General features: G+C 34.7%; 1 protein-coding gene across 1 annotated transcript in view; it reads right to left on the bottom strand.

The window, feature by feature from the left end:
* LOC130246098 (trichohyalin-like) overlaps positions 1–16,751 on the bottom strand; it is a 144,323-nt gene that overhangs the window by 69,100 nt on the left and 58,472 nt on the right. Inside the window, exons 4-5 of the mRNA XM_056478960.1 lie at positions 9,454–9,519; positions 681–863 (exon numbers count right to left, since the gene is read on the bottom strand). Coding sequence (XP_056334935.1) covers positions 681–863; positions 9,454–9,519 — 249 coding nt within the window. The remainder of the gene's footprint in view (positions 1–680; positions 864–9,453; positions 9,520–16,751) is intronic.

Below are 16,751 nucleotides of genomic sequence, written 5' to 3'. Positions count from 1 at the left end.
AGCCTTTACTGTGAAACTTTTCTCTGAGTGAAATAAACTTTGTACTGAAGTATGATTATTTCCCATTTCTGTATTTCACCCATGAACCAAGCCACATACTATGCTCTTATCAGAGAATAATTTAGCATATTAAATCAATGCACTCTATGGCATCTTTAAAAATGACAACATTTTCCAAGAAAACAAGGACAATTTGTGTTTTCTGTTATTTTCCATTTGTTTACCAGGACTGGAAAATATATAAGTAGTTTCCCAGTATTTCTAGGTTTTCCATGACATTAGGAAACCCTGACAGTGTTTATCCACTTGTCAGTTGTGACATTTCCAAGTCCAAGGCTCTGTTCATTTAAAGTAAGAAAACCCTTAGCCATTTCACACATTACAGTAAATATTTTTTTTAAATCCTGGTGTTAAACTACAGTCTCTGAACATAACTGACACCAATATTTCAACAATTTCTAAAAGATGAATCACTCTTTGTCCATCTGAGATAAGGCATTGATATACTGTAAACATTACTGCTATGGTTTTTTAATAGTATTACTGCACACTTAAAGCGTGTATTATTAATGCCATTTGTTGTTCAATTTTGGCATCTTTTGACCTGGAAACTATGACGCCTGATGTCAGACTCAACAAGCGGATTACTGCATGTCCTGCTGTGTGCATGTCTACCAGACCTCTGCTGTTGCAAATTGCATCGGGCTTCTCTTAGGTCCTTGATCTCGCCTTCAGCCCATTTCAGTCTCTGGGTCGCCTCCTCCTCACTCTGCTGCCACACCAACAGCTGCTCCTGCATGGACTGGCATCGCTGTTGAGATGACAACCAGCTCTCCTGCTTCTCCCTCAGGTCTCGGGACAACCTTACGGGAAAACAATGAACACAAGGATAGACTCATGACGCACGTAACTAATTACACCCACGTTAAAATGCTAGATATCTGCACGAACACAATATAAATAGCTTTGTTCTAGTGCTGTATCAATGCACACTGCCTACGTACAGTACATCCGACCATGCTGAAATAACCAGCATACAGTATGTTGTGTTTCTGATGCACAACATGTAAAAATGATTAAATGTAATGCATGTAATGAATAAAACACTAGAACAGCACTATATATTTTGCTGATTGGTGTACTTGTGTTACCTCCGAAGAAAGTTTAAACTAGGCCATGCTTATGATGCCACACACCCTTGATCTCAGATTTAGTTTTATAGAACACAGTGAAACACCAAAGATGCTTAAATATGTTGTTCATTTTATTAGACTGCATAGAGATGCATTTTAGTAGAACCCTAAAATGTATGTTGTATGTTAAAGCAGAGCTGCATATGCTCCTTGTGATTGAGAACAGAAGAACTGGAAGTGGTCAACTGTGGCATAATAAAAGCTCCACTGCTTTTGTATCACGTCATGCTCGCATCTTATCAGCAATTGCTTCAGCGGTTTCATTACTACCATGATAATGAAGTTTTTAATACTTTAGCTCATCCATAAACATAATTTCTGCCGGAGTTCCGCAAGATGTCATGAAGACCACAACTCCCCTGATTCCACATTCACCCAACTACGTCTTTGATTGTTGTGAACATGCGCCCTCTAGCAGTGAAAATTACATTCTGTGGTTCTTATGGATGCTCCGATCAATCAGCTGAAGATCAGTATTGGCCGATAAAACACTTAATGACTCGAACAGTACTCGCCTATCTGGCCAATCTCATGAACCGATCGCAGGTGTTTGTTTAGGAGTTTACAAGCAGAGGAAGACGCACATGCGCTCATGTATATTATACATAGACTACAGCAGCCACAACATATGAGGAGATAAATAATGTGTGGGGGTGTGAGCGATCGATGTGCTCATGTCACAGCAGCTAAAATATATGCAGATATGGTGCGACCTGTTTATACAGTCTATTGGTGCGACTCGTGCGAGTGATGGTCTCTTTATTGCAAGTGCAGGCATTGTATATCCAGTGTTTTGAGCTGCTGGGATGCAAGCGGAGCGATCACCCCTATCTAGTGTCTCATCCAACCTTATGACCTCTCCCGGAAGCTCAGCGAGTTTCTCAAAACCCCAAAATTTGTTAAAATACATGGAGAAGAGAGTGAATAAGCAAGAGAACAGATCGCAAGAGGCACAGTGATATTCTAAGCATTGCATTTCTTAGGTTAAACTAATAGAGCAGTAAAAATATTGCGAGTGCATATCCCTTCCTCTGTCTTATTGAGAGATTTGCTTTCAATAGTTGGAGATGAGGAAAATATTTGATTGGTCTTGCACATATTAAGGCCTTTTTACATATAACCACTGAAAGTTCTATGTTTTTGACAATGTTGCAAGTTCACTAAAAGCTGGTTGGACTCATTAGATGAATAAAACTTCAAAATTAAAATTTTTAACATTAAAATATAATAATATAATTTATTGTAATGTACTTATTGCACAAACAGTAGTTTATATGCCTGTTTCCTTTTAGTAAAAAAGTATTAGACTTATACATGTGCATTTTACAATGTGCATTTCACATTATACATGTGTTAAATATATGTAAACTTTTTCTTGATTGAGACATGTTGAATTCTTCTTTCATTATTTGCAGTGTTTCCAAATTGCATTGTTTCTAATTTTTATTAACAATTTTTATATCTGTGTTATATTATTTTCTGGGGCTGTTCATTCCGCTGTGATGACCCTTGATAAATGAGGGACTAAGCCAAAGTAAAATGAATGAATGAATTGTTTTCTGTAAAGCTGCTTCTGGCCATGACAAGTTCACACCTAAATTGTTATAAGATATGTGTAAGGTATTATACGCAGCATTTTTAATTTATTATCTTAGGTAAGGCGAGATCTTCTCTTATGGTTCAAATTTAGAGGGAATATGTGCTTTATGCATTATAAAGCGTAAAGCATTAGACTCGGTACTGAATTTGTTTTAATATCGAATTAAATAAACAGCTATTAATATGTTCAGGGTAATATTCTAGTAAAATAGCTATTAAATTTGTTACATGATCCTTCAGAAATCTTGATTTGCTTATTGAGGAACCTACTTATTATTGTTAATTATGCGGATTAACATTCTGTGGCAACCAGAACTTTTCATGGTTCTTCAATTAATAGAAAGTTCAAAAGTACAACATGTCAAATAGATATGTTTTTTGTAAAATAGATAATTACTTTGCAAATTTGCTTTCACTTCACCAAAAGTAGTTTCTTTAAAAGCAGTAATTGAAGCATTTCTTGATGTTTCACTGCTAATAAGATCAACTTCTTTAAACAGATCTGTTAAATGAATGGTTTCTCTATTTTGATTGTCTGTCATCCAATTTGGTAGGTGGTGCTGTTGCAAAACAAGTCCAGACTCAGAACTGTGTCAACAATAAAACTGCAGCCTCAGGTAGTGCAGGGTTATACATTTTGAATATGCCCACAGATAATGAAAGAAATAGGGACACAGATAAAGAGGGCATTATTTTTACATATAAAAACAAAACAAAATAGGGACTTCCTGGAGAAATGGTCACATTTCTACTTCTCTCACTTTATCTCTCTTTATCTATCCTCCATTCCCTGTAGAACAATGTAGGAAATTTCCAAACACAGTGATCATCTTATCCCTAAGCCTCCAGCCTCCTCTCTCCCACACTAAGGAAGACACTTAAGGAAAAAGGGTGATATTAATGCCACAATTCCCATGAGGAACAGTTCAAACGGTTTCCTCCAAAAGACAGAAGATCTCTTCAGGCCCTTCTAAGAGGAACCAGGCAGAGAAAAACAAAAGGTGGTATAGCCTTAGATCCGAACTGCAGTCCTTAATTCAGACAAAAGATAAGCGCCGTCCCACAGGAACGCTCACATCTGTGGATTTTTTTTCTCTCTTCCTTTTTTTTAACGGCTGAATCTCGTGGATAAAACATTTTTCCCTAAAGTACACACTGGCTGCTTTGGAATGCCTAAACAATAAATGAAATGCTGAAGCTTAACATATGTTCACTATAAAGTTAAATACGAAATGAAAGCAATGTGGGAAGCATATGAGCTTCTTTGTGGGCATTACGGAATAGAGGAGTCACTTTTCCACACGTTTTTGTGTATGAAAGAGTGAGAACCGTGGATAAAGATGACAGGCTATGGATTTAAAATAGATTCGGTCTGATATCTGTCATCAGAATAAATCATTAGCGCCTGTGACATATGAGTCTACTTTGCAGATATCGTGGCTCCTTTGGGATGGTGAAAATTAAAGGAGCTTTGAAAATTGAGATGTGATGTGTGTATGTGTGTGTGTGTGTGTAGCTCTGAAACCCGAAGCCCTATGAGTGGGAAGTGCTTCCATCTGCCATCACAGAGCTTCACACGCAGCTTAAGCCTTTTGACACATTACAGAATTTAATATCTATATAATATCACTCCGTCTGAACAGAGCTGTGATGCATGGAGAAGAGGGGGAGGGTATAATATCTCCAAACTCAGAACGTTATGCTCATATGTGCCATTTTTCTGAGCTAAAAGGTCACCTTTCACCTTTCTCTTATTTCTGTCTGCTGTCCTTTATCCTTCTTTTGCAGTACTAGGCACTTTCTACTAATAACATGCAAAGTGGAGCCAAAAACAATGAAAGGAGGTAATAAACTTTCAGGAAATTGAATATTAACTCAAGGAGATTAAACAATATATTGTATGAGCCGTAGACGGATTAACCATATGGGCAATTGGGCAAATCCCCAAGTTACATGTGGTGTAAAGGGGGGCATCATACAAAGTCTTTTATTTTGTTGATGTTTTTTGCTCTAGTTAAAGAAGAGTTGCACCCAGAGATGTGTTCAGATAGCAAAATGCACATAATATATAGGCAGACTCATACACACTGTGTGAGCTGCCCATTTTGTTTTTTTGCTCCATACAAATATAATGTTCATATTAGGAATACTGTCACCATGTGTTGTGACTCATTCACCAAAATGAAAAAGTTCTGCTCATGGACATGATTTCCCTGTGGAGGATCAGCTCTGTACTTTCATTTTGGACTTGGTAGCACACAAAACACTTTAGCTTTATTTTCAGATTAAAGAGATCACTCAACAATGAAATCTACCTCATCATTTATTCCCTTCTCCTGTGGTTTTAAACCTTTATGAGTTTCTTTCTTCTGTTAAACACACACAAAAATATATATTTTGAAAAATTTATTATATCAAAATGAACAATGAATTTACTAAAATAAATGAATAAATAAAATGTTGGTTCCTAGTACCCATCGACGTCCATAGTAGGAAAAGAATACCATGGAAGTTAATAGCTGCTTTTCCACTATCTGGCTGAAATGTTCTGTTTGCTTAACCATTCCATTCTGTGCCGATTTAGTCCAGTCAAAAGGTTTCATTTTGCACTGCGGTGCTCATTGGATCTCTTTGGAATGTAATACAAATGCGTAAGTTGTTGCCTTTGTAAGGTTAGTGTCATGTAAACAGTGGTATGCATGATGATTAAATATTTGTTGTTGGAACTAATTTTTTCCTATATTTACTTTGCTGTATAACAATAAAATAAATAAATAAATAAATAAATAAATAACACTCTTCTGAATAGCTAGCTATGGAGAAACTGGCAGCCAGGGAACATTAGCTATGTTTCCATCCAAAAATGCGAATTAACTTTATGCGCAAAACTGGATTATCGCATGAAAGATGTGCGAATAAAGCAGCGTTACATTCCAATGAGTCAAAGCGAACAAAATCGTCACTTCCTGATTATCTGGCGCCAAATATCAACAGTTAAAATGGAATTTGCTGCGATAGAACAAGCTGCGTGAATCTTTTCTTCATTTAATAACTGGCTTGCACCTCAGAAGGCAATCCTGACACGCAGTGAACATGAGGTGGCGTTTGAAGGCGTGAGATGCGGAGAACAGACACTCTTGATTCTGGAGGTCATTAATAATATAGTAACTCTAATACTTAGATGGTTAAGGCATTTTAGAATGACCAAAACAAAATTTCAGATGTTTCACAGTGTGCTCAGCCTGCTGGTTTGACCATTCACATACATTTTTAAAAATTTTATCTTTTTTAATGCGCATGCCGTAATTTGTTCAGTAAAAGTGTTTCCATCACAGTTTATGCACATCTTTTCTTATCGAATAAAAAGTTTATCCTACTCAGTTATGCGCATAGGTTTTTTATGCACATTTTCAAAATTTATGTACAACTTGGTATTTTTATCAACTGTTTTTTCGTGCATCTCCAAAATAAGCATAAAAATAGGTGGATGGAAACATGTCTGTGACATCATGCACACAACCGTTACCAGTGCAGCATGCTTGTCTAACTGTCCCTAGAATTCCGGGCAGAGAATGATTTGTAATTGTGCTGCGCCATTTCAGGCTCTTGTAGGAACACAACTGAAACTGTACATGACTGTTCTTAGAACATTCTACGTAATACCTATTCGGCTTGATAGCAGAGGCTAATGGGTGAAAAAAATTTCTTCTTTTGTGTTCAGAACAGACAAAAAAAATGTAAATAGTTTTTGAACAAGTAAAGGGTGAGTACATGTTGAAAGAAGGCCTGATGTAGCAAATGTAGCAAAAGATGTAGCAAAAATGGTGTAGCAACTAAAAGAAAAAAAAAAAACATGTTTAGTGGACATGCATAATAAGATATACATGCTTTTACTTTTATTTGAAAGGATTAGAAGTAAAAAAACATAGTAAATAAATACATATGAACTAAGGGCCCAAATTTTATGGTTATACAGTCTGAAGGGCTATGGTGTGAATTTTCCTGATGTCAGTTATCATATTTAAAATACAATGTCAAATTTTAAAGAGAGCTTCATTTGGGCAAATAATATAATATAATATAATATAATATAATATAATATAATATAATATAATATAATATAATATAATATAATATAATATAATAAAATATAATATAATATAATATAATATAATATAATATAATATAATATAATATAAAATAGGGCAGCATGGTGGCGCAGTGGGTAGCATAATCGCCTCATAGCAAGAAGGTCGCTGGTTCGAGCCTCGGCTGGGTCAGTTGGTGTTTCTGTGTGTAGTTTGCATGTTCTCCCCGTGTTCGCATGGGTTATCTCTGGCTGCTCCGGTTTCTCCCACAAGTCGAAAAACATGCCTTATAGGTGAATTGAGTAGGCTAAATTGTCTGTGGTGTATGTGTGTGAATGAGTGTGTATGGATGTTTCCCAGTGATGGGTTGCAGCTGGAAGGACATCTTGTGCGTAAAACATATGTTGTATAATTTGGCGGTTCATTCCGCTGTGGCGACCCCAGATTAATAAAGAGACTAAGCCGAAAAGAAAATAAATGCATGGATAAATGAATGAATAATATAATACAATATAGTAAATATTTTTAAATTATGAAGTGCAAAAAAGGAGGTTGTAAAGAGGCAAAAGATGATTTGAAACTATTCATAGACTCTTCTATTCAAATAATAAAAGAAAATAAATAGCCTTGTGGTGTGTAAAAGGAGCTTTAACTTCCTATATAACTGGTCCAAATAATGATATGGTTTAAAAAGGATTTATGCTTGCACTGGGAAATGGTATTTTTGGAATTTGACAGTTTCTTCACATCCGAGGTCTCTTTGCCCTCAGTGGAAGCTTTAACGTCTTTTCAGCCTTGTTTTATCAGCGTGTTGTCATCTCTTCATCTCTCCTCAGACTGGTGAGCAATCGTGACAAACAGCACAAAACACAATCCAAACCACATGCAGGAAAGAGCATCAATCCACTGAGACACACAAAGATGACTGGCAGACACTAGCAAACCCTGTCTCTGACACACACCACACTTCTACATCGACAAACACATTGTTAAGCAAACGCAATAGTTCATGGCTGTGCAGTTCAGTATACCATGACCATGAGTAGCCCAGATTGGTGTTCTAAAAAAGCCTTCACATTTCTGGAACAACATCCTTCAGACAGTTGAGACCAAGATCAACTTGTACCAGAGTGATGGGAAGAGAAGATTATGGAGAAGGAAAGGAATTGCTCATGATCCTAAGGAGTGAAGTATGGTGGTGGTAGTGTCATGGCGTGGGCATGTATAGCTGTAAGTGGAACTGGTTCTCTTGTATTTATTGATGATTTGACTGCTGATAAAAGCAGCAGGATGAATTCTGAGGTCTGAGGCAATATTATCTGCTCATATTAAGCCAAATGTTTCAGAACTCAATGGACGGTGCTTCACAGAGCAGATGGAGAATGACCTAAAGCATACTGCAAAAGCAACAAAAGAGTAACAAATGGGAGGCACATAGGCACGCTGTTGTAATTCCTACACTGTTCACCTGATTTGGAATACCCTAAAATTAAAACTGACAGTCTGCAGTTAAAGCACAAAACTGTTCGTTTCATTCCAAATTCATTGTGTTGGTGTACAGAGCCAAAAATGATAGAATTGTGTTGATTGCGATATATATATATATATATATATATATATATATATATATATATATATATATATATATATATATATATATATATATATATATATATATATAAATATATATATATATATATATAAGATTTTAAAGTTTCCACTGAGGGCAAAAAGACCTCAAATGTGAAGAAACTATGTCAAATTCTCAAAAAAAAAAAAAAAAAAACATTTTCCAGTGCAAGCATAAATCATGTAGCATATCATTATCAGAACCACCTATATAGGAAGTTAAAGCTCCTTTTACACACCAAAAGGTATTTTTTTCTTTTATTTGTTTTAAATGATTTAAAATCATGTTTTTGCCTCTAGTCATTACATATTAAAACTGGTTCATACCAACTAAACTAATAACTTTATCTATATCTATCTATCTATCTATCTATCTATCTATCTATCTATCTATCTATCTATCTATCTATCTATCTATCTATCTATCTATCTATCTATCTATCTATCTATCTATCTATCTATCTATCTATCTATCTATCTATCTATCTATCTATCTATCTATTCAATATATACAGTATTTATTATATATTTACATTTTAATTATAAGTTACCTTAAGTTAAGCTTAATTAATCTAGTTAAACCTTTCAATTGCACTTGAAGCTAAATACAAGTAGCTTACAATAACTGGTAAAATAGTATGCAGTGTAATAAATGCAAAGACATATCTTTTGAAAAATGTATTGGTAAATGCTTTACAGTAACATAAAAAAATTGTACAATGGTCTTATGAGATCTCCATTAATTTATTGATTAATCAGTTCATTCATTTATTCATCTACTTCTATTTGTATAAAATACTGTGTATAAATGTACATATTTCATACTGCAATTTCTATTTTTTGAAGACTTTTGTTATGGAAGATACCCTGGATATTCAAAAAACAATAGTGGTGAGACTTTTTTTGTGTTTGTGCTTGTCTTATTTTTATTTTTAGGGTAGTACCTCTCTATGGCGTCTGTCTGTTCACTCCACAACACTCGCAGATCCTCCTTCTCCACAATCTTTATCCTAAAAGACAACAGAGATGTGTTTTTATTTAAAGCAGCAGCCGCTAACATCTGTTCTCTCTTTCCTCTATTGACTGTGAGCACAAGAGATACCGACAAAAATTCCCCTTCCCCAAGAAAGTCACCCAAGCGTGTCCTTCTGGCATCCACTTTTAACACCAGCATCTCAGTGTGAGCAGCTAAACAACAGCGTGTAAACTAGAGGAGCCCAGGGCACGTCCATGTGTGAAGCTAGCAGGTACCATCCAGGGTTTAATGGGTGTTGAAATCTCACTGAGCGAGAGCGAGAAGGTGAAAAAGAGGGAAAGCAGGTGGAAAAGAGATGGAAACACAATCTGACATACAGCTGTTAAGTGTTACGCTTTCTTCTCTTTTGTCTGTAGTTCGAGAAATAATGTGAGACGTGGTTAGCGAGAACAGAAGTGACAACAGTTGATGTGGGAGTTTAATAAAACACAGAATGAAAGCAACATTGGCGCCAAGTGATATTATGTTATTATGATGAGCGCTGGTGATGAAATAATAATCACTGGATTTGGGAAAGTTTGTGGTTTCAATTAATGGAGAGATACTCAAATATTTGAAAGCCTCACATTTCGGCTAATACTGAGGTATGACATGCACTAATATCCGTTCTGTTAATATTGTTCAGATTTAATTACTTTTGGTAACATTTTATAACGAGGTCGCATTTGATAATATTACACTCTAAAAATGCTGGCTTGTTTTAACTCAATTTTAGGACAAATATGGACTTACGCAACCACTGGGTTTAAATGTTCACCCACAAATGGATTAAAACAACCCAGTGTTTTTACAATGTAAGGGATCAGAAAAAAGAAACAATTCTTTTTTTGTGAGTGTTTATTTTTTAAATAATGCTTTTTTGTTGTTGTTGCTAAAATGCAATTGTTCACAATAAATTAATATTAAAGTGTAAAGTATGAGTTAAAGTTAAGTTAATCTAATCTTAACAGATAAAACTAACACAGGCTCATTCTGAAAACGTAGCCCTATATAAATTTCTGGAGAATGCGACTTATGTAGCCAGTGGAGGAAAACACTGTCAGTTGAGTTTAGGGAAGTGGGTGGGTGGGTGAATCGGTGCTTTTTAAAATACTATCGGTCGGTTGGTCAGTCAGTCGACAGCAGCCTCTGGTGGATTTAAGCCATAAGCGCATTCACGATTGGCACTCGTGTTAGAAATTTGAGATCTCAAAAAGCATACACAGCGGCCCCTGGTGGATTTGCGAAAACAAAAACTGCAACAAAAAAAAAAACATCCCTCCTAGGATGTATTTGGCACTCTCCAGGAATTTAAAGGAGTATGTAATAAGAATGAGCCTGAGTTGTATAAAACATGCTAAGAGCATTTGTTAATCCTAATGATAACTAATTTAGTTAACTACTTTTAGAAAACATACCTGTAAATCCTCACGTTTTTTTCGGGGATTCTCCTGTATTTCACAAGTCTTTCCCGCTATCATTCCGTAAAGGTATTTTCCCATTTTTCTCCCATATTTTCAATCCTTCATACTGCCAAACCACCAGGGGACGCCCCTTGCTCTTAAATGTGAATCTGTTGTGTGCTTTTGTTTTATTTAGGCATGAAAACACTTTGAAATAATATAATAAGGGAGGGATACAGGAACCATTGCCCTTCCTATGCAGTCCTCAAAACAGTCAGTTCAAGTAGCGGTGCGTGTTGCACTCCATAGTAATAAATAGATGCTAATTCCCAAATTGATTCTGTACACGCAATTTGAAGCTGAGCAAAAGTCTGTGTTTTGGGTGAGAGTTTGAATGGTTTGAAAAGACATATACACATAATTAATAATAATAATAATAATATTTAAAGATGTCGATTTTGGTGGGTTTTCTTTCAAACAAGCCTAATTTTGTCTTAAATGAGCATAAAAAGTAAAAAGTAAAGTAAAAAGCATCATCATATCATCATCATCATATCCCTTATTTTCACATCCCAATGTTGACAGGTATGTTAGAAAAGAATGCTTACTATACAACATTATTCGGATTTCCCAGACATGGCAGAATAATCTGCAAAATGGACCAAACTTTGTGGCCGCGAGTCAAATGTCTGTTTAAGCGAGACTATTAATATGCTAACAGGGGGCTTTGATGTGTCTGTGTGTATGAACGTGCTTTCGTTTAATGCGTGCCAGACTGTGTTTACATGTGTGTCTATCACTCAGTCAGTGTTTCTACTCATTAATTCACTATGACATTTTCAAATTCTTCAAGCTAGTCTAGCAGTTGTGTCAGTTCACGCAAACCCCCAGTTTCGCTTATAATGTAATTTAGGATTTTTATCCTCTACTCAAAAAAGTAGCCCACTCAGAAAACTGTATGTGTGTGTTTGTGTGCTGGTTTTGGTGGTATACAAGGACAGAAATGTGTATAATGACGTGAATGACTTACATTATTAAATTGGTTTACTAAAACATGTCTCGTAACTCAAAATGCTTCAAAATAATACTTAACAGGGTGTTATTATTATGTTTTGCCACAGTTTTCCTGTAAGGGTGGGTTAGGGCCATATAATAAGCAGCTTTTACTATTTAAAATGCATTACCCCTATGGAGAGTCCATGTAAACCAATATTAACGTGAGTGTGTGTTTAATTCACTTATTAGTATTGTCTAATGCATTTTTTTCACATTAAAATTACTTTTTTTAGGTCAACAATCATTTATGTAAAGTTAACCATAAGCACACAAATAAAATAAATACAAAATAATTCTAAAATAAATATAAAAATAAATATAAAAATCAAAATAAAAATGCTTTTCAATGGTAGAGTAGTTTTAAAGTTGTCCATTTATTGTTTATTATTATTATGTGTCATAAAATGAACATTAGTTTCTGGCTTATCAGCGCTGGATAAGACTTATATTGCTATGTTAAATTTTGAAAGTCAAAAGTATGTCCTCATAAACCACATTCACACTGTCATACCAACGTCATACCCATTTCATTATAAAAATAAACCTGGTGAACCACATAAACAAGTACACACATACACGCAACTCAACCCAGAAAACTTCACACACTCACACAGTACTCCTCAGACAGACTCTCCCTCTGGCTCTCAGACTGACCTTCCTGTCCATCAGGACACAAGCACAAACCTTGCATGTCTGAGCACGACTGCTAATAAACGGGAAACTCAGCTCTCGTCTTTCTTCTTTTCTTGCTCTACGGCAGACGAAGCTCCCGAGGCCTAATGTTAAGCAGAAAAATCCCTGCATTGCTAAGTCGAATAACAATCAGTCTCTCGCTTTACGTCTCATTCTCCAATTTCTCCAATTCTCTCTCAAGGCCGACACAGTATAGATTCCCCGCGGACGTCATCTGTCAACCGTTAAGACTTCTGCATCTCCACCCCACCCCCAAAGCCCACCCCAACTCACAAATATTTTTCTCCATCTCACGCCAATACTCCTAGGAGTAACAGGGGAGTTTGAGGGTCCCAAATGAGCTGTTGATGCTGTTTGGAGGATTGACGAGTGTCTAACCGAGGTTTGAAGATCTTTCTTCTTTTGTTTATTATGGTTGCCTGAAGGTTTCGCTGAGCTCTGTGACACACTGCTATCTGACAGCGGGTTAAGATAACCTTTTATTTCCCCTGGATCTCTGTGACACTAGAGATAAGAGCGAGGGGGAGAGGAAAAGGGAGAGAAAGAGAGAGAAAGCGATTATGAGATTAACGTGTTAAAGATGGACGTCTCTGTTTGGATGAAAACGTGATGGCTTGTCAGGTCAAGTAGACCTGAAAACAAGAACGCAGCTCTCTGTAACTCTCACATACTCTGCCATGGATTCGATTTGAAATAAAGAAATGATTGCTTTTGCTGAAACTAAATTGTGGCACAAAAGAATAAAAAATAAATGATTCCTTAAATCTTGATGTTTTACCTGCAACCTATGGCATATGTGGACTTTCTTAGTCTAGAGAACATTTTAATAACGTAAGAATACATCTTTTTGCACAATTAAGAATCTTTTGTGAAACGAAAAGATTCACAAATGTCTTTAAAAAGCTTATCATGTTTTTATATAATGTCTTTATAGCATTATTAATGCTCAATGGAGTGCAAGCCAACTCACAGTTTACTCTGCATTGCTCTTATCCTTAATGTAAACGTAATGAAAAATAAATTTATTACTGCTGTAAAATTTTAGTTATATAATTATAGAGCTATATAATTATAGAGTTCTATATACAAATTTTAATGATGATGGAATGAGAACTACACGTACTGTATTGATTCAATGTTAGATTCAGTGTAATTTTATTTACATGTGAAAAACATTATAAATTATAATCTATAATGTTTTTTATAATATTGTAAATTTATATAGTTGAAGTCAGAATTATTAGCCTCCTATTTGTTTTTTCTCCAATTTCTGTTTAACACAGAGAAGATTTTTTTCAACCCATTTCTAAACATAATGGTTTTAATAACTCATTTGTAATTTGTAATTTATCTTTGCCATGATGACATATATAATATTTGACTAGATATTTTTCAACACACTTCTACACAGCTTAAAGTGACATTTATGGCTTATCTGGGTTAATTAGGTTAACTAGGCAGATTAGGGTAATAAGGCAAGTTATTGTATAACGATGGTTTGTTCTGTAGAATATCGAAAAAAATGTATAGCTTAAAGGGGCTAATAATTTGGACCTAAAAAAAAAAAAATTAAAAACTGCTTTTACTTAAGCCAAAATAAAACAAATAAGACTTTCTCCAGAAGAAAAAAATATTATCAGACATGCTGTGAAAATTTCCTTGCTCTGTAAAATATTTGGGAAATATTTAAAAAAGAAGTAATTCTAGTACTAGTATAGTATAGTAATAGTAATTAGTATAGTAATTAGTCTAGTATAGTAATTCTGACTTCAACTGTATATACAGTAAATATATAAATTATGCTGTTCAAAAATAGTGTTTTAATAGCCATTGATATGTGCAAAATGGCACAGAAAATGTGTGACAGTGCTTTCACTTTAATGAACATGATTTTCATGTCGCATATGAATATGCAAAACAGCTGTTTATTTTATAGACACAGCAATCAACATGATGTAAAACTGCTGTGCGGGCACCAACTGAAGTAAACATGTTAAATTTCGTTACAATCTCACATGTAAAAATTGTGTGTGAGAGTGAGATAATAAAACGTGTAATCAAATATTTCATGGAAAAATTCAACACTGTTCTGTTCCGGAAGAGCGGATGATTTTGCAGGACACTTGGGAGAAGAGATACATTGAAACCATTAAACTACATGAATAAAAATTTACATAAAATTCTTTAAATTCCCAATTTGCTGCTTATTTATGAGATTAAACTTTATTGGATTCGAGTCAAGGTTATTTTAGTAAAACTAAGACATAGGGTTCTATTTTAACAGTCTAAGCGCAAAGTCTAAAGCGCATGGCACAAAAGGATTAAGGGCGTGTCCGAATTCACTTTTGCCATTTTAAGGGTTGTGCTTTTGCTCTTAATAAGTTATGAGTGTGTTTTGAGCATAATGGGTATTAAACCAATCAGAGTATCATCGCCTATTACCTTTAGTTGTGTCGTGCCATGGCACATTTGCTATTTACATGGCGGACTTGTAAGTGGAAAAACGTAATGCTTTACTATAGTGTGAAAACAGGTAAAGAGACCATCTGCAGCACGAGGAAAAAGAACGACAATCATTAGCCTCATGACAATCATTAGCCTACATATTTAATTTTGTTTGTTAAGCGCAAAGATTTGTTTCAAAACGATTTCCTAATTCAGTTCTAAATTCCAGCAAACTAATAAATGAACAATAATAATGAAGTGTGGTTATATCCAAACACACATCCTATGCCCAATATGGTCTCCATACAGGTGGACAAATCTAAGCTTGTTTTTATTAAAACAAATATAAATATGCATATAATGAATCATTTTTCAGAATACATAAGCACACATTCTGTGAAAGAAAATTGGACCTATACAGCTTTTAAGAGAAATAACAGCAGATGGCTCTTTTACAGCTAAGCACATAAGTCAAGTGCATGATTATATGCAAAAATATATTCATAAAATGTGTTCCAGGTTTTCTTAATTTGCTTACAAATGTAAACTAGGCATGTTTGATCTTTAATTTGAAGACGATTGTCTGGATTCTTAATTTTTTGTTGCATTATCCATTCACTCATGAGTTCAGTGTTCTTTTGCTCTGGTCAACACTAGATGTGTTCTCAACTCTGCTTTTTTGAGATTAGAATATTACTAATTACAAAAACTAAAACAGAAACTAAATATGTGAAAACTAAACAGAATTGTGTTCACAAAATAAAAAAAAAAACTAAACTAAAACTAACAAAACCATTGATGCAACAACCTAAAACTAAACTAAACATTAAATCTAAAAATAGGCAAAAAAATAAATAAATTATAAAATCCAAAACTATAATAACCTTTATTCGAGTAATTCAGTGATATCCTATAAGATCTATTCAGTCTACTAAACATGAAGTATATGTAACAGATTATGTCATCATTATCCATCCATCCATCCATCATTGATTGATACTGACATTGATTGATGTGTTTTTTTGCAGTATATATCAGGAAGTCTAGGCTGTTCTGTCATTTTACTATACAATAGATGCTTTTATTTTACTTTATTTCTTGTTACTTTGTTTGTATTACTATTCCCTGAAATTAAGACATAATAAAATAAAATAAAATAAGATAAAACAAAATAAAATAGAATAATAAAACATTTCAGAGATCAAAAATACAGACCAAATGTAAACATCTGACACTGTGTATTCATTTTGCATCAATGAAGGACAGAGCTGCCCAGTGGGATGTTTGATCGCTCTACATTGCGATGCCTGAATCTGTTGTTTTTATTTAATCTCCTCAGCTTCATTTCTGATTGTAAAACTACATCTTTGTTTATTGTTGACATCAAGTGAAAAATTGCACATTATCTGCCAAAGGTGAAAATCCATGCACGCACGCTGTACACATTCCCTAGCTAATGAGTTAGCTCATTTAAATAGATAAAGTATTCTTAGGGCTTCAGAAATTGCATATCAACACTCTGATACAGCTGGGTCACGAAGAAAACATTTGCACAGATAAAAAAAACAGTCATAATTATTTCCAACAAGTACAACTTTTGTATATATACAAAATACCGCTATAAAAATGC

The sequence above is a fragment of the Danio aesculapii genome, chromosome 18 (assembly GCF_903798145.1).
Source record: "Danio aesculapii chromosome 18, fDanAes4.1, whole genome shotgun sequence".
NCBI classification, from domain to species: domain Eukaryota; kingdom Metazoa; phylum Chordata; class Actinopteri; order Cypriniformes; family Danionidae; genus Danio; species Danio aesculapii.
Note: the sequence above shows the minus strand (reverse complement) of the source record. Positions and strands in the feature narration are given on the sequence as shown.